Raw genomic sequence first — 18888 nt, forward strand, 5'->3', positions numbered from 1 at the left:
CCTTGCCAGTCTGCTGCCCACTTAGACCTTTGACTCTTCTTCATCCTGCTTGTCATCTGCCAGCCCTGACCCCTGATTTCTCATCTACTATGACTTCTCTATACTGCAGGGTTCCCCATCTTCTTCCCAGTTTCCCTTGGAACAATCCCATGGACACTGAACCAATGGTCTCACCAGCAAAGAATCAATCACTTGCTTGGGGCAGCCATCCATTGCCTCCTGAGCAGTGCTCTGGTGATATCTGGGTGAGCATTCAGACTACGACACTTGAAAAAGACTTCAATTTGTGTTGTGATACAATCCTCAAACAGGTATATTTTGTTTTATGAATTGGCCTGAGTGGATAGCAGCTCTGCCTTGCAGCCTGCCATTTGCTAGGAAGGCCATGGCATCAATGTACTGTACACTGCTTAGCATCAGTTGTCTGATTTAATAAATAGGGCACATTGTGTTTACATTCCACAAGGATGCATAAAGTCAGCCTACTCATGACTATAAAAGTGAGCTGATGTACTTTATAAGATATGACTCCAAGGCTGGCTATGGGAGATGTAAGCAGTTATTTAACAGTAACCATGAGAAGATTGTATTGGTGCACGGAATATAAAAGTCTCAGTATGTGATGAATGATGCATTTATCCTCAGGAATCACAACAAAGAATTGATATACTGTAGGTGTTGAAATAAATGGAAATTCATAAAATGTTTTACCTCTTGGTTTGTATTTGTGAGTTGCTTGTATGCTGTAACAATAGTCTTAAATCGAAGATCAACGTTCTTTGCTTTACAAATGCCGTACATAGAGCACATCATGATCTACAAGACAAAGGAACAAATGAAACGTGCTAACAGATCGCATGATGGTAACTGGAAAGAAAACAATAGCCTGGAGTATTTTTCTTTTAAATATTTAATCATACAGATATCCAAAGATGATATGACACAACTGGCCAAATGAGACATTCAAGAGAACAAATGTATTTATGGAACACGAAAGATATCTTCCAATGATTGTATGCTAAATGCTGGAAGCTACCGCAACAAAGCAGCTTATCTAATTCTGAAACTATACACGAGTCAAAACAACTGGGAAGAATACAAAGGCATTTATAAATAAAAATAAAAAAGCAGTTTATAAAAGGAATATTTTGATTAGACTTTGTACACTCACACAACAGTATTGTGCAGTGCTGAGCAGACATACACCAGAAATAAGAAGAAGCTAATATACTATGGTATAGAAGTGTGTGCATTGTAGATATTGCAGATCATTACCTGGTCTAAGTGTCTGTCCCGCATCAGTTCATATTCATACTGTAACGTATGCTGGAAAAGAGTCCAGATAATTTGCTCAAGCTCCGGGTGGTCAGATAACAGACTGGAACACAAGCTGTTTAACCTCAAGTATGCCAATCGATACACTAGACAACATAGAAAATTGCAGATCAGTCAACACCAATAGTATACAACAAAGGCTATAAGTGATTGGGCAGCAAGCTTTACTACGCATGAAATGATGTGCCTGGTGCAGTAAAGTCCAGTAAAGTTGTCATACAGAGGGAGCGTATGGCAATTTTAACGTTACTAGCACTTGGGGAGGACCGGCCATTAACCCTTAGCATCGCACATTAGGTCATCGCCCGCATTGCTATGGTAACGCTCATGTTGCAATGGTAATGCTCCGTCCAAACTGCAACTTTACTGCCTCCGGCCATATGTGCCTCATATACTTTATTACATTATATTCTATACAATCAGTGTAGGCAGATTGTGAATGTTATGGACTGCAGAAAATTCTAAGTATATAATTCTTAACACAGTTTGTTGCAACAAGACTGGCCTGCATGAGCGCAATCAAAGCAAGAGACAAAGCAAGACTTTCTGCATAAAATGGCACAGCTGTTCAGACAAATATTTTTCTCTATATGGAGATCCACACTGGAAGTAGAAGCAAATCTGAAACACACCAATGGCTCCAATAAAAATCCCCTCTTTATTAGTAGTCAATAGGGATTGGTCAATGAGATGCAAATAATTTTGTTGAGTTGATGTAGGATAATGCAAATTTTATGCGCAAATTAACTACTTTTGGACCAAGATAGTTGAAATCTACGCCCTGTTTTGCTGCTAATCTGGCTGCCAGAGCATAGATTTCAACTCACTGACGCTGCGCGTATCCGCCGTTTTTGCCACTGTCTCCCCCCGCCGTATCCCATGGCAGCTCACTCTGCTCTGAAGTCTCTATGACTGCAGAGTTCCTATAAGTGGGTCAGGAGCCGATTTCATTGGCTACTGGCCGTGCCTTTCAAAGTAAGCAATTACCATTGGCTTACATTGAAAGACACGGTCAAGAGCCAATAAAAGCGGCTCCTGATCAGCTCACAGGAACTATGCCATCATACAGATGGCAGAGTGGGTGGCCCAGGGTCCCGACGTGTGGCGGGTATGTGTGACAATTCGCCGACATTTGGACGTTTCTGTACCAACGGTCTCTGGCCCTTAAGGGGGCAGAGACTGCTGGTACTTAAGTGGTGAATGCAGCTTGAAAATGGACCTATCAAATTTTACCTCAGCAGGATTTGATTGGTTCATTTTAAAGCTGCATACAAAATGTGCATAATACTGCATCAACTCCACATCATTTGCATCTCATTGACCATCCCTAGTAGTCAAAAGCAGGACAGGCAACAATGGCTGAGGCGGTCAGTCATAGACAGAGACAGACATGTTTGAAAAGAAAATATATAACAAGCTTAAATCCCCTCCCACAGAAAATTGGCACCAAAAACAAGGAAGGGTAGTGGTCCCATAGTGCATTAAGACTATCAGGTTCCAAGATGGAAAAGTCAGGCCGCCTCTATATATGAAGCTGGGAGGGCCACAATTATAGAGGATCTCCTAAATGAAACACTAAAAAAATTTGGGCTCAAATTATTTGTACAGCCTGACTTCAAAAACATGGTGGTTCCCCTGGTTTTTATCTGTATGTAAGCTCCTAATGTGGTTCATCTTAATTCAGTTCTTCACTAATCATTTCTTGCAGCTCAGACTTCCAGAGTTCTGGGCTGTAATACTTGTAGACAGTCGTGTGTATGAACCATCTTACAGTAAGCTGAACTGCTGGTCAATTAAGCACATTTGTAAAACCAAATTTAATTGCAGATGCTCTGTCTGGTACAAAAGCAAGCATGGCCCTTTAATGTACTTAAATGTAGCTTAGTAATCAGAGGTAAGTAAGAACAATGCTTCACACATGGATACTTTTTACTGAAATGTTGAGATTTTGACACAGAGATGATTTACTTCATGTATTTTGAAACTGCAGAAAATCACATACTCTACAGCAGGCTTTCTCAACCAGGGTTCCTTGGGGACTCTGCAGCGGTTCCTTGGCATTTTCCCCCATCGTGGGGGAGAAGTATAACAGAGCACATTATAATGGGGAGTACTGTCAAAATAAGCACTAAATTGTACTTAATGAGTGGCAGTGTAATAGGGGGTAGTGAAAAACAGTCACACATACTTTTAACCACTTGCCGACCGCACGCTTATACCGTGCGTCGGCAAAGTGGCAGCTGCAGGACCAGCGACGCAGTACTGCGTCGCCAGCTGCAGGCTAATTAATCAGGAAGCAGCCGCTCGCGCGAGCGGCTGCTTCCTGTCAATTCACGGCGGGGGGCTCCGTGAATAGCCTGCGGGCCGCCGATGGCGGCTCGCAGGCTAAATGTAAACACAAGCGGAAATAATCCGCTTTGTTTACATTTGTACGCGCCGTAAGGCAGATCGGCGATCCCCGGCCAATCAGCGGCCGGGGATCGCCTCCATGTGACAGGGGACGTCCTGTCACTGGCTGCACAGGACGGATAGCGTCCAGTGCAGCCTCGATCGCCGGGGGGGGGGGGGGGGGGGCAGCAGGTAGGAGAGGGAGGGGGGAATTTCGCCGCGGAGGGGGGCTTTGAGGTGCCCACCCCCCCGCATCACCCAGCAGGCAGAAGAGATCAGACCCCCCCAGCACATCATCCCCATAGGGGGGAAAAAAAGGGGGGCAATCTGATCTCTCTGCCTGCTACCTGATCTGTGCTGGGGGCTGCAGAGCCCACCCAGCACAAATCAGTAAAAACAGCGCTGGTCCTTAAGGGGGGGTAAAGGGTGGGTCATCAAGTGGTTAAAGATCATGCCTACTGCAAAATAAATGCAAGGGTTCCTCGAGATAAAAAAATTGTTTGCACGGTTCCTCAAGGGTACAAAGGTTGAGAAAGGCTGCTCTACAGTAAGTGATCTGGGCCATATTTAACCAGCCCACAGGCTTATCAATGACAACAGCTCCCAACTTTGAGCAACCAATGACAAAGTTCCCAAAGCATTTAAGAAATTATACTTTTCATTAATGCAGGGAAATCGGTAATTTGCCTTTTACTGGCTGAAGCTGGATCTTCCCACAGACCAGTTTATCTCTTTATTAAGGATTTGTTGCATAAATATAATTTCAACTGGGAAGAATTGAAGATCTTAGATCTTATACCTGATAGTTTAGATTATTTACTATTACTGTGTGTTCTGTGACAAGCATGGGCAGATAACTTTATAAATAAAACATGTTATATGCAGAGGTAAATTGCCAAGTATGTAAAACTATGATTAAAGTTCATCCCGTTTGGGAATTTTATCTGGCTGTATTCCTTCTTGTTTCTGTTCAATGAAGAACATTGTGAACAAAATATTAATGTTATCGCGGACAATAACAAATACATTTTTATGTGTTACGGGTGCAATGCGTAAAATTTTACGCATGGCACTCGTAACGCATAAAAAATGTACGTGTTAATGTCCGCGATAGCTTCCTGCACCAGCGGGAATGAGTAAAAAGGTATGCATGGCGGTCGGCCGACTCCCAGTCGGCAAAAACTAGACTAGCTGGCAGCAGGGGACCGGAAGAGGCATGAGTGACTGCGAGGGCCCAGGATGGCTGCATGGGGCTGGTAGAAGCCCCAGGTAGGTGAAACACTTTTTTTCGGTTTAGGTTTCCTTTAAAGACCTAAAGTCTAAATTTAGGTCACTTTTGAGGTTGGAGGTCTGCAAGGGTGGACTGGCATTATAAAAAGGCCTAATAAAATGATTAACTGCCTTGCAGGTATCATATGAGCTTGTGCAGTACACCATTCCTAGTTAAGATGCAGTATAACCACACTGTGATGATGTCATCTAGGCCTTTGTTCACTTCCAGAGGCTTTGCCAGCATCTCCATCAGCACACAGTCTCCACGGTACCGGAAAGCAAAGTGTCACAGGATCTTCAAACCCCGCCCTCTCCTAACCTATGCAACAGTTCATTTACAAAAACGACTGAATAGGACGCCCAATTCCAATAACAGTCACTGGAGAAAAGGTATGTCATTCAATCCTCAAATAACTCTGCATGGATTAATGGTATAGGAATGGAACGGTCAGGCTGCTACAGGTAAAATAAAAAAGGATCTATTCACATATTCATCTGATGCTTGTACCTTTCTTGTAAAACACAGACAGTGAGGTAGACCTCTGCTGGGGCTGGAGTGGAGGAGGAGTCTGTCCATTTGTACTGGCCACTGCAGGTGCATTAGATCCGGCACCGTGCTGTGTAGCTCTCGAAGGTGACAGATAGCTGAGAATTAAAACAGACAGACACTTCAGAAACATTACTTCGTTTAACAAGTGTTCGTTATTTCCAATGGCCATGCACCACAAATAAAAGTACAAACTGCACTGCATAAGGTTTACAAAATATGACAAGCTTCAACTCCGCCACTACAGAGTCTGTCCTCTGTACTTCCATCCTGGTCTGGTACGCCAGCTCCTCCACTAGCAACACATACAAGCTACAGAGGGTCATCAGATCACCAGAGAGGATCATTGGGAAACCTCTTCCCCCAAATGACCTTCTCTATAACTCCAGACTGTGCTCCAGAGCGCTGATGATTGCTAATCACCCCTCACATCCAGGCCACGGCTTTCTCAGTCGGCTGCCATCAGGCCGGAGGTTTTGGACCATCTCCACAAAGACCTCAAGTCATAGTAACATCTATTTCCTACTGCTGTCAGCCTCTTGAACTCTCTCCACACCCTCCCACCTCCAGGCCCAACCCCCTTTTTGGTGTTATTGATTAACTATGTCTATGTCATACTGAATGACTGCCTCTCTAATGTATATTGTTTAGTGTGTATATTATGCATCTCCTGCTTTGAGTCCTGTATGTGCCAAATCGAATTCCAGGCACAGCCCTGTCATGCTTTACAAATGAAAAGGATTATGAATTCATACATATGCCCACATAAATTAGACAGAAGCACAGCCCGGAATTCAGCTAATGGACAGCAAAAACATACATAGAAAGCCAGGATATCTACAGAAACCGAAATGTTAAAGTGTAAAACTGGAAAATCTAAATGCTGTTAACATTCTATTCATAAAGTAGTTTCTGTCCTAAAGAACGGCTAAACTGTCAAGCAGGAAAACAACATTATGGACTTACAGATCTGCAGCAGTGGGGTTGTGCTGTGAGGGCTGTTGTGCTGTGCTGGCTATTTCTGCCTGATCTGGTAATCCTTCGCGATCCCAAGTTTGCTTGATCAATTCAAACAAAGGGGAATCCTAGAAAAGAAAATGTTCACACTTAGCAAATCTAAGCAAAGAAAATAAATAGGTCACATGGCACAAACACGCTCTATTGAATTTCCAAATCTTTCTCGGTTTCCTCTGGGCTTCTCTTGACTATATAGAAAAGTGAAACAATTTGACCAGTAACTCTTCCTTTGTTTATCAGATGAACCAAAGAGAAAAAAAAAAAAAGTACTATATTGTACAGATGCACTGTAAGGGCCCTTTTCCACCTGCAATCGCTAGCGTTCATGCTGAACGCTAGCGATTGCTGAATCGCAAAACCGGCGATTCCCCCGACGTTTGCGGCCGCGATTTTGCTATGCTATGCACTGCATAGCAAAATCGCGGCAATTATCGCTCCGCCGCGCGTTCGCGTTCCCGACAAAAGCGAATCGCGGTAGTGGAAATGACCTACCGCGATTCCTATGTTAAAAAGCAAACTGTAGCGATTGTAAAATCGCTAGCGGTTTGCGGTTTTGCGATTCAGCCAGCGCAAACGCGCTGGTGGAAAAGGGCCCTAAGGGTCTGTTGCAGAGTCTGTTAGAGGTGTGACATTAATAAGATGAATGGTAAGGCAATCCACTAGCTGGTAAAATTGTACAGGTTGGTATTTTCAGCAGCGGACTGAATGGACAGTACTGCAATGAATATGTGGGAAAGCATGGGCATTTTTGCATGTCCATTTGTCTGCCGCTTTCCTCAGTGGTAAAATGCAAGGTGGACTGGCCCCAAGTTCTGTTGGTACAATACGGACGGACTATGAATTTGAGGAAAACTTAGCTCAGGTTTGTTTTAAAGCCGAACTAAACCAATTATTAGGGGAGGGAAAGTGTTAGGACATGTTCTCACGTTCCTTCTAGGATACCAAACGTGTGCGATTTGAATAACTAGGGTTAATGAAAACGTACCCAATTAAGCATATTTCTATAGATAAATGTTTTTTGGTATCTGCCATTAAACAAAGCTCACTATTTACACATACACTATTCACCTCTTATTTTTCTTATTTAAAAATAATAATCTTTACCTTTCAATTAACACTGCTTTTAATTGGGATATATTCACAGTAACAAGGCTGTGATCATCTTGTCATATTGTGTTGTGGCTTTAAAGTGGCCCTGAAGTGAAAAAAGTGCCCCTAGTGGGTACTTACCTTGGGAGGGAAGAGCCTCCGAATTCTAGAGAAGCTTCCCACATCCTCCCCTAAGCCCTGCCCAGCGTTGGGACCCCTGAATGTCCACGAACACGGGCCCTTGCCCCATGGTGGAAATAGCAGAACCCGAACAGGTCCACTCTACTGCGCAGGTGCGAGCCACTGTTTTTGTTGTGGTCGGGGGTTGCCAGTGCTGGACCGGGCTAGCTGAGGAGGAGGACAGGTGAAGCCTCATTAGGATCCAGAGGCTTCCCCTCTCCAGAGGCAAGTATCAGTTTTTTTTTATATTTTAAAATCACAGGTTTACTTTTTCTGCTGTTATGATTTGGAGTCATCACATACTTAAAGGGAAGGTTCAGGGTTAGTAAAAAAAAAAAAAAAAAAAATCCACTTACCTGGGGCTTCCTCCAGCCCGTGGCAGGCAGGATGTGCCCTCGGCGCCGCTCCGCAGGCTCCCGGTGGTCTCCGGTGGCCGATCTGACCTGCCCAGGCTGGCTGCCAGGTCGGGCTTCTTCTGCGCTCCATTCTGCGTTTCACGCGGGCGTGATGACATCATCGGACAACCTCCGGGCTGTACAGCCCGGAGGATGTCTGATGACAACAGCGCGCCTGCGTGAAACGCAGAATGGAGCGCAGAAGAAGCCAGACCTGGCAGCCAGCCTGGCCAGGTCAGGTCGGCCACTGGAAGCCTGCGGAGCGGCGCCGAGGCCACATCCTGCCTGCCACGGGCTGGAGGAAGCCCCAGGTAAGTGGATTTTTATTTTTTACTAACCCTGAACCTTCCCTTTAAGGAGCACTGGCCCTTTAATAGTCAGTGCCAAACAGTTGCGTGCTGGGAGTTCTTTTTATCTAGAATATATTCCTCCTCTTCCATTTATTTCCCTGCCCAGCTGCCTATCTGAAACATGATGCCCTGCTTGTGTTTACAAATAAGGCTAAGGTGACTCAGCGATTGGAGGAGAAAAGAAAAACAAGTAAAGGGCAGAAATAACATCAGGCTTTAACCTAAAATGTGGGCAAAAGACATGGTTCCTACCAGGAACAGAATGCTCTTTATTTACTATATAAAACATTCACCGAAATCAAAATGTGGACAGTACAATACATGTGTTATGTAAGTAGATCAAGTATTTATCTACTTATATATGTGTTTTTTTCCCTGGCATAGTATGGCTAATCCTACTGCTTTAATCGGCTTTGTGAACACGTTCCCATTCACCAATCAGTGTCCAACAGGATGGCGTCAGGGGCGCACCACCGCATGCAGTGCACCAAAACAAAAGAGGACACATATACCCTCATATAAACCGACCAGAGTATAGGCCGAGGTACCCATTTTTCACCCAGAAACCAGGAAATCGTGACTCACATGTAAGCACATATAAGCCCCCTCCACAGTAACCAGACGAGCCCCCAGTACAAGTCAGCCTCCATCCCCATAGCCAGATGTGCCCCAACCATGATACAGCTGTGTCTAAAGGCCCCACTACATGGTGTCATAGAAATGATACACAGCGATTGCCACACAAAGAATCCCTGATCATTGCACCGCTGACACATTACTCGCACGCTCTGCTCCACAAGCCAGGGGACACAGGTAGTACTGAGCAGCGCACTCTGCACACCATGTTGCAGGGTGTGGGGGGCACAGACACAGCAAGGGACCAGTAACAAAACCTGCTCCACCATGTGTTCTGCTCCACTGACTCGCATATAAGCCAAGGGGGTAACTTTTCAGCACATTTTTTGTGCTGAAAAATGAGGCTTATACTTGAGTATATACAGTATACGTCCCTGATGCTGAAGTGAAGCTTTCAGAGCTGTATACATGTGATGCAGGGATCTGGAACTGGCTAAAGATGATTGTACTTTGTGATTCTTGTTTAAGGGAATGAGAACCACATCATTGTCCTTACCAAAATGCTTCATGCAACATGTACGGTCACTTGTGCTGCAATTCTTGTTGAAGGGAGCAAAAATCACCTCTTTACCAAAATGCTGCAATGCATATGGTCATTTTGTCATTTGCGCTGCTGGTAACAGAGTACGGTCATCGGAACCTGTGGTTTAAGCTTTGGCTACTTCAGCAGAGTGGACATTATTGAAAATCATTCCAAACTATGTATGTGTGGGCAAATGTGATGAGTACAGGTGTGCAGGAAGTGAGTGGGAGCGCTCCACGAAATTTCCAATGGTGTTGTTTTTAAGGGTTAGGTATCTAAGAATGTTTTACAACTAGTTGCTCAATAATACAATTTATACTTTTATAGTCCTTGGAGTGGCAGTTTGAATACCTTTTGGTCTACAATTTTCCTTGCAAACCTTCCCTCCTATTGTTAGGGGGATGGACTAAAACATAAGGCTTGTTTACTGGTAAGTTGTTTATTGAATGCAACGTGCTTGAACCTGCAACAAGCTTGTAGCCAGCATCAGTCCTGCATGCTCATTCAGGGCCAGTGACTTAAAGAGTAACTGTTAGGCATGAAAAACAAAATCAATTCTCTATTTCTATCTGTTGATCATATAAAAGGAATGCTAAAAAGGCAATGCACAACGGCAATGCATAATAAAGTTTCTGCACACATAGCTAGTTCAGCCTGATTGGCTGCAGCCTGTGTCACTCTCACTCCTTTTCCTCTGATTGGCTGCCTCCCATGACTGTCCGTGCCTGCCCCCTCCCCACACTCCAGCCCGACAGGCATCTCCACTAATTCATGTGGGCAGTGGCTGCCACCACCGCATCGCATCCATGGGGACCCCCATCCCTGCTACCATTTCCTTAGGGATTCCCTGCATTTACAATCAACGCTTGCTATTGGTGTAGGGAGGAGGGGGGAGTAAGGGAGGAAATGACCTCACCATTGGCTTCAGCTGGAGGGAGTAAAGATGGCCCCTGCCAGTGAACAGAATTCTCTCCTTTTATCTTTTTTTATTTTATAAAGTTCACTGAAATCAACACTTGGACCTTGCAATACACGTTATGCAAGTAGAGCTAGTATTCATCTACTTATATATGCCGTTGTTTTATCTGGCATAGTATGGCTGACAGCTCCTCTTTAAGAAGTTTGAAGCAGAGCATCAGCACAGAGATCAGGCAAATGGCATGGTTTATTACAGAATGAAGATGATAGATTCAGTATTCGTCTCACTTCAGGTTCTCTTTAATCCATAGACCAGATATGTGAAATCAAAAGAACATACCGGTAAAAGCATTGAACAAATCTTCTGAATAAATCCCCTCTTTTGTGTTGCATTGACATACAGTATGTGAAAAGCATGCCAGACACAGAAGTTTAAATGAAAAGTATAACCTTAGAGGATCAGATCTAGTCTCTAAATGACAGATGAAGGAAGCAAATCTGCATTTCTTAAACATATAAAATGTTTAGAAGGCCAAACACAACCAAACAATACCACACTAATTAAACCAAATGAGAGGACTTGCATAGATCAGAGCTGTCAAACCTGAACCATTAATTTAAAATGATTCAAAGGACCTGGAAAACTGGGTTGCCTTGTATTTTATGACCTGTGGGACTTTCCTCAAGATATATCAGTTTTCATAAATGTATGATACTGCACTTCCCCTACTTGTCCCTGAGGCTGAAATGACAAAGCTGCTGTTAAGAACAAACATCATAAAACAGCTTCATTCTTTCACTTTCTGATTGAGAGAACTTTGACTTTATATGACTGCAGTGGCAAGGTGTTTATGAAACCTGCACAAGGTCTGCAACTGATAGTCAAACTTTCTAGTTGGTGGACAGGGAGGGGGGAGAATACATGCTTAGTTCAGACACATAAGCCTAATCTGTGGCTGTAGGGCTATACATATGCGACTAACTTTTAAATAAATAAAGATTTGTTTTTTAATGTGTGTTTCGCACCTGCACTGTCACCCCTGACAGTCCCCCACTGCAGGGGGCGAAACATGTTGGATTTAGGTAAAAACATCTGCTTTTTGGCTACAAAATGAATGCAGATCCGCTATCCTCCACCACTTCTGAGCCTCTTTTTTGTTAGGTTATTGTCACTGAGTGCTTTTGAATTTCTTATTAAAATTAAGTCTTATATTACTCCATATCTTCACCTATCCTATTCAAGTGCGTTCCATTTGTGTGTCCGTCCGCGTTGGGCATTTGACGCGCATTTTGTTTTCGATTCCCGGTGCTTGGGTGGGTGACTCGTTTTTGTGCTTAGCGGGTTTTCTAAGCATTTTTTGCGAGCGGTTTTGAACAAGTCAGGAAGTGAACTCTTTGACCCGGAAAAGAATAAATACAATGACCCGCGCTGATATGAACCTTCACATAGACATTCATTGTCCACGCCGTCTGGGGGCGTTTTTAAAAACGGCAGGCGGGCGAAAAGAAGCCTCAAACGCCTGCAGTGTAAACAAGCCCTTAATTCATAATAACATTTGCTTCATAATTCACAAAGTGAATCTGATGTCAACATGAAAATGTGATGCAGATCCTAAACATTTACATAGTGATATCTGAACTACAACAGCAGAATCTAATGTAACAACTTTTAGTAGACTACTGAATTATTTCCTGAGAAAACTAGTGTTTTAATTTGAATAAAAAAAAAGGTCCTGTTAATGTAATGATGCATAAAAAGTTTTGTAAAAAGCACTGTAATTTTTGCAAAATGGAATGAGAACTGACAGCTGCCTGCTCACTCCCAATCTGCCCACAAAACTACCTCCTTTAGGGTGTATACACACATCCATCTTTGATTGGTCAATTTTACCACATCCATGTAGTATGAGGGTTTACCTACATAATCTGCTCATAGCATTCAAAATCTGTTGGTCCTAAAACTACATGGAGGTGGTTAAATTGGTCTGTTATCGGCCAATCAAAATTGTATGTGTGTATGCACCCTTAGTCACATGGGCATGAATGGGGAAAAGCAATTATTATGTAAGCTCCCTACTGATTGTCATGGTTTAAGACCGACTCAGGGAGAGGCAATGCAGCTGCAGATTGCCGAGGAGGAAAGGAGAATCTAGAAAATGGTGCAGCAGTTTTTGGTTTTTGTGTCTGAAAAAAATTGCAATATTTTTTTTTTTCCTTACAAAACTAATTATAATTCATGAAAAACAATGTTCTATCAAATGCATATAAAATTTCCAGTTCCTGTTAAGGACCCTTTCACACTATGTAAGTTGCGTTAAGATCGTAGCACAGCTTAGCACAATAGTCACTCTGTGCGGTACCCGTTGCAGTGCGACCATACAGTGAGGCATACAGTACAATGAAAGTATGCCTCACTGCCACTGTAAATGCAGGCGTACCCAGTTCACAGACAGCATGCAGTGTGTTACAGCATCGGAACCCTGTTCTCCCAACTTAATGTGAAAGCCCCATTAAAATATAAGTGTGTAGCAATGCAATGGACTAAATGTGAAAGGGCCCCTAAAGCTTATAGTAGATCAAAAGATCTCACTGCAAAACACAGCAATCAGTCTGATCAGCCAGTCTAGCAGCAAGTAAACTAGCTTACTGGATTCTGTGGTGAACCCTGGTGTGCCCCATGAGCTCTTATAACAAGGACTGTCCATAATTCAGAGAGAGGATCTCCAGAGCGTTTCATTCCTATGTTGTGCAAGAGGCCACAGGCCTGAGCCATCACTCATGTCTGAGAAACTCCTTTACATTTCTCAATCCGGAAGTAACAAAGTCCAACCTTCCTACAGTTTCCTGGGCTATTCAGACATCTGTACACTTATCTCCTGGTGGAATTCAAGCATAGGCAAGTCCAACTCCATATCTTACAAAATATTTCAATGAGTGGCAGAGGAAGACAATGGATACAGGTAGTAGTTACGTTTACATTGCACAAAAAAAAAAATCAGAATGCTGATACCTTAAAAACCATGCCTTATGCTAGGCCACAGCTGTCAAACTCAAAACCAAATGCGCTCCCCCCTTTCCCTGTCTTTTTGGTCGCCTTTGAGAGCATCCAATGACCATCTTTCCAAGCTGCAAAAGAAAGACAGCACACTGCCTTCCCATTCAAAGTAGCACAGCGGACCCCCCCACCCCTCAAAGAAATTAGCATGGAGCTAATTGGATACAAAAATTGGATTCAAGCAATAATAAGCCGTGCAGTACCAATCGGCAATATACTGAAGCCTCTGCCGTTGCTTGAACCACTTCCATCACACTGTGGGTACTGTGGCCTGTCTCATTGACATTAATGGTCACTGCAGTGGGGGAGAGTACCATGATGCGACGTGCTAGTGTGAAAGTAGCCTGGAAAGCTGAGCTGACTAAATAATGGAGCACTGCACCTCAACCCCCATACACACCCAGACCCATACACACCACAGTCACATGCATCCATCAACCGGAGAGCAATATCCTTGTCCGTGTGCATGTACGAGTCCTCCAGACAGGGCCGGTTTCAGCAACAATGGGGCCCCAGGGCAAAATAAACCTGCCCCCCCCCCCCCCAACAGATACCCCAGAACAAAAACAGGCATTAAGGGACCTTATTTGCAGCTGGTATAGTCAGGGTGTGAAGCCCCAATCGGTCGGAGCTCCACATTCTGGCTACCCCAGCCTGCATGGGGGACAAGGGGTTAAAAAGTTTCAGGAGGGGGGACCCCACATAATTTAAAAAAAATAAAAATTCCTACACTCTAAACATAAAAGAAAAAAAAATTGGGAAAATGGGAAAAAATGCCCGGGATCTTCATACAGCCATATTGCAGTTGTATAGCAATCCCTGGCCAAAGCGCTGCTGCTGCGGAGGAGTTTCCAGGGGTCCATACGTACTGCGTATGGAGCCCCTGAAAACCCAGTCAGGAAATTAATTGCTCTTTCTTTTGATACATGTAAAATTACACTACCGTTAGGTTTCCTACTAAAAGTGACATTTACTGCATTTAAGAGTATACTTTTTTCCTTTGAAACTTTAAAATCGATTTTCTCAAAAACTATAAGGTTTTTTTGAAAAATGTTTTTCCTCTTGTAGCCACTGGGGCCCCCTACAGGCTCTGGGCCAATTGCCTCCTTTGCCTCTATGGTAGCGCCGGCCCTGCCTCCAGAATTCTATATTGTACTGCAGTTATCAAACACGCGATCAATGATCCGCCAATGACTAAATAGCACTTTTAAAGGCAATAATCATATTATTGGTATTCTTATGCTGAAAAAACCCTTTCTCATTCAGCAAAGTTCTCATTATAGATACTCTCATATCACATGTGCCGTGTAATGGGACAGAAACAACCCTCTTACACTTGGGCAACTATAAGTGCAATTCCATGTATAGCATGCTGCCTTGGCAGCACTCACCACTACCACAACGATAATACCTTGTTCTCATCTGGCTGATGATTTCAAGTCCACCATGGAGCCGTGTAGTTTACCAGGTACCTGCACCTCACCATTGTAGGTAAGATGGGTCCTATTTTCTTGTGCTACACTTTGTTTTTTTAGTTTTACTTCACTATTTTCTCACGCTACACTTTTTTCTACCTTTTTTATCCACTTTTATTCCCACCCATTCTGTCCAAGGCTCCAGGTTCTGGATTTGTGCAAAACTCAGATGCCTGTCCCACCGAGTACCTTGGCATGATGATTAGTTTTTCACTTGCCCAGTCTTTGATAAGGAGAACTTAAAGCCCACTCTACACGATACGATTCTTTGTGCGATTCAATTATGATTCTATTTACGATCCGATTAAATCCGACATGTCCGATCGGGATTCGATTCAATTCAATTCGATTTGCCATTGCAAAACAACGGCAAATCGAATTGAATCCAGATCGGACATGCCGAATTTAATCGGATCGTAAATAGAATCGTAATCGAATCGCACAAAGAAACGTATCGTGTAGATGGGGCTTTAGGAGCAATGCATATTGTTAGGCCATCTGGTACAGTACCTCCCTCTAGTGGCCTTTGGGTTGTTATTCCCAGGCTGGCTGCTATTGGACAAGACTACCCAGGTTGAAAGGTGAGTAGGTGGGACATCTGAGAATGCAAAGAGCCATGGCTTTAGTTTCTATGGCAATGAAGGAGGATCTGGGGGTGGACTGCTTATAGCTCACCCGCCACCTTCCTTTCATGCCCAAGTGCATAAGACGTGAAACGGGCCTTCACGTACTGTCCATCTGCTCAGTTATACCAGCCCTGAGGATTCAGCATGTCATCCTGGCTGCTATATCCCCACTGTGTGCATGAACACAATTTGGATTAAAAATAAAGACAGTTAGTGCACGCCTTTCTTTTTTTTCTGCTTTTTTGTGCCTATCCCTGTGTAGAGCTGCAGCCCTGCCACAAACACATACAGATTACTGGCGACTGATCTGTGTATGTTGGAGACAGAGAAGCAGAAGAACAGGAAGGAAAAGGACTACTTTCAACTACATACCCCCACTAACACCAAAGCCCTAAATGATATAGGAGGGAGGGGAGGTAAGTTAAAGGGGGTGCACTGATCTGTGAGGTTGGGGTGTTCTCATTATGGGAGGAAATGTGGTTGTTCTAACAGTGGAGAGAGGCATGTGCCTGTTCTGCCTGTGGGAGGCGTGCCCTGACTTTGTGGGGGAGACCGGGATGGGTGTGGTTTTGTGTTCTGCCTGTGGGAGGCATGCCCTGACTTTGTGGGGGAAGACGGGGATGCGTGTGGTTTTGTGTTCTGCCTGTGGGAAGCGTGCCCTGACTTTGTGGAGGAAGACGGGGATGCGTGTGGTTTTGTGTTTTGCCTGTGGGAGGCGTGCCCTGACTGTGGGGGAAGACAGGGATGGGTGTGGTTTTGTGTTCTTCCTGCGGAAGGCGTGCCCTGACTTTGGGGGGGGGGGGGATGCGTGTGGTTTTGTGTCCTGCCTGTGGGAGGCGTGCCCTGACTTTGTGGAGGAAGACGGGATGTGTGTGGTTTTGTCTTCTGCCTGTGGAAGGCATGCCCTGACTTTGTGGAGGAAGACGGGGATGAGTGTGGTTTTGTGTTCTGCCTGTGGGAGGCATGCCATGACTTTGTGGGGGAAGACGGGGATGCGTGTGGTTTTGTGTTCTCCCTGTGGGAGGCGTGCCCTGACTTTGTGGAGAAAGACGGGATGCGTGTGGTTTTGTGTCCTGCCTGTGAGAAGCATGCCCTGACTTTGTGTGTGTGTGTGTGTGTGTGGGGGGGGGGGGGGGAACGGGGATGCGTGTGGTTTTGTGTTCTGCCTGAGGGAGGCGTGCCCTGACTTTGTGGAGGAAGATGGGGATGCGTATGGTTTTGTGTTCTCCCTGTGGGAAGCGTGCCCTGACTTTGGGGGGGGGGGGGGGGGGGGGAGACAGGGATGGGTGTGGTTTTGTGTTCTGCCTGTTGGAGGCGTGCCCTGACTTTGTGGGGGAAGACAGGGATGCATGTGGTTTTGAGTTCTGCCTGTGGGAGGCGTGCCCTGACTTTGTGGGAGAAGACGGGGATGCGTGTGGTTTTGTGTTCTGCCTGTGGGAGGAGAGAATATTGCATGTTTGTATGTGCGTGTATTGTCATCTTAGAGTAACTGTCGGGCATAAAATCAAAAATCAATTTCTTTATTTTTATCTGGTAAACAAGTAATAAGGATGCTAACCAGGAAATCCAAAAGTTAAAATCTCTATTACTTTTCTTGTTGATAAATGATCATTCCACAGTTTACCTGACTTATTCGGTACACACAAAATTTGGTACACAAAAAGGAAGTTGCAGGGCATGCTGGGTTGTACTTTTTTTGCTTCTCTACTTCCCCCTCAGACTTAACTAATGCAGCTTGATTGGCTGAAGCCTCTTTCCCTCCTGTTTTCCCCTTCCACACTTCTGTTCCTCTCTGATTGGCCAATATTTCTCATACTGAGACAATGCACTTTCTGTAGTGAAGGGCAGGCAAATTAGGCAGAGGAGACTAAGGGAGGAAATGACATCAGACTTGGCTTCAAAATAGCCACACTTACAATGGGAAATGCCAAGAAGGATTTTCTCTTTTTACTGTAGAAAAAGCACTAAAATCAAAACGTGGACAGTGCAATACATATGTTATGTAAGTAGAGCAAGTATTTATCTACTTATATATGTTTTTTTTTCTAAAATAGTATGGCTGACAGCTCCTCTTTAATTATATTTTGCATGACTGTAGAGAAGTGCTTGGAATATGTCCCACGTTCTCATCTCAAAATGTTTCTAGACATCAGTCTACTATTGCCTCAAAACAAAGGATGAGCTGAAAATTAGACATTTTTACTTACTCCTCAAAAAGTAAAACCAACATGGAAAGATCCAGAACTCTGCAGAGTACTAATCCGATTCGGAAACTTATTACAGTATTAACTTATCTGCATGTTTTATGATTACTTGAACGCTGATCAATGAAGTAGAGTGTCAGGTATCAATTATTAGCCTTCTGAATCGAATTAGTCCTGTGCAGAGCTTGGGGAGTTTTATCTTGGGCATCTACAGCTTAACATGGTTAATGATAAAAAGTGTGGAAGCTGCCGATGGCGTGTGTGTACTTTGCTGGTCTTCAGAGACTGGGGGGGAAAAAAGAAGAAGTGACAGAATGATTACAGTTAAAAACATGAATCACAACTTTACATCCTAAATATAAAGCGCACAAATTTGAGGAAGTTCTTGCAAAACATGATGTTTTGTGGTTTTCTGCAGATATTAAATGACCTAAACAGCTATCTTCCTATAACTTTACACAAAATTGGAAAGTCTGCCAGATGACATTGTGATCAGACCTAAATCCGCTTATTTCACAACATCACAGACCTTGAGTTACATTCAGCAATCCACGTCTACTTTGAGTAAGGCCTCTTTCTCACGGGAGTAAATACACCGCCTGTCAGCTGCTCCCATGCACTCATTAGGAGCTTGGTAGCCTTCAGTATGGGAAGTGCAGAAGTGGCCATTGCATTAAGTCACATCTAAAGTCATGAGAAAATGAAAGACTAACCTGTAATTCTAACATCTTGCATTCTAAGACAACTTTAAAAATTGTCCGGTCTTCAAATTAGGTAAAAACCATACACAACAAATTACCAGGCGTGTATCTAAGGGGTGGAAGGCAGAGATAGTGCAATGGGGCCACAGCTCCATGGTAGCCTTCCCAGCTTAGTAG

At 44.0% G+C, this 18888-nt stretch overlaps 1 protein-coding gene across 1 annotated transcript in view; it reads right to left on the reverse strand.

The window, feature by feature from the left end:
* The window catches only part of RB1 (RB transcriptional corepressor 1), a 292700-nt gene that overhangs the window by 26177 nt on the left and 247635 nt on the right, over window positions 1–18888 (reverse strand). Inside the window, exons 18-21 of the mRNA XM_068267730.1 lie at window positions 6509–6627; window positions 5504–5640; window positions 1276–1421; window positions 712–816 (exon numbers count right to left, since the gene is read on the reverse strand). Coding sequence (XP_068123831.1) covers window positions 712–816; window positions 1276–1421; window positions 5504–5640; window positions 6509–6627 — 507 coding nt within the window. The remainder of the gene's footprint in view (window positions 1–711; window positions 817–1275; window positions 1422–5503; window positions 5641–6508; window positions 6628–18888) is intronic.

Source organism: Hyperolius riggenbachi, chromosome 2 (assembly GCF_040937935.1).
Source record: "Hyperolius riggenbachi isolate aHypRig1 chromosome 2, aHypRig1.pri, whole genome shotgun sequence".
Lineage (NCBI taxonomy): Eukaryota > Metazoa > Chordata > Amphibia > Anura > Hyperoliidae > Hyperolius > Hyperolius riggenbachi.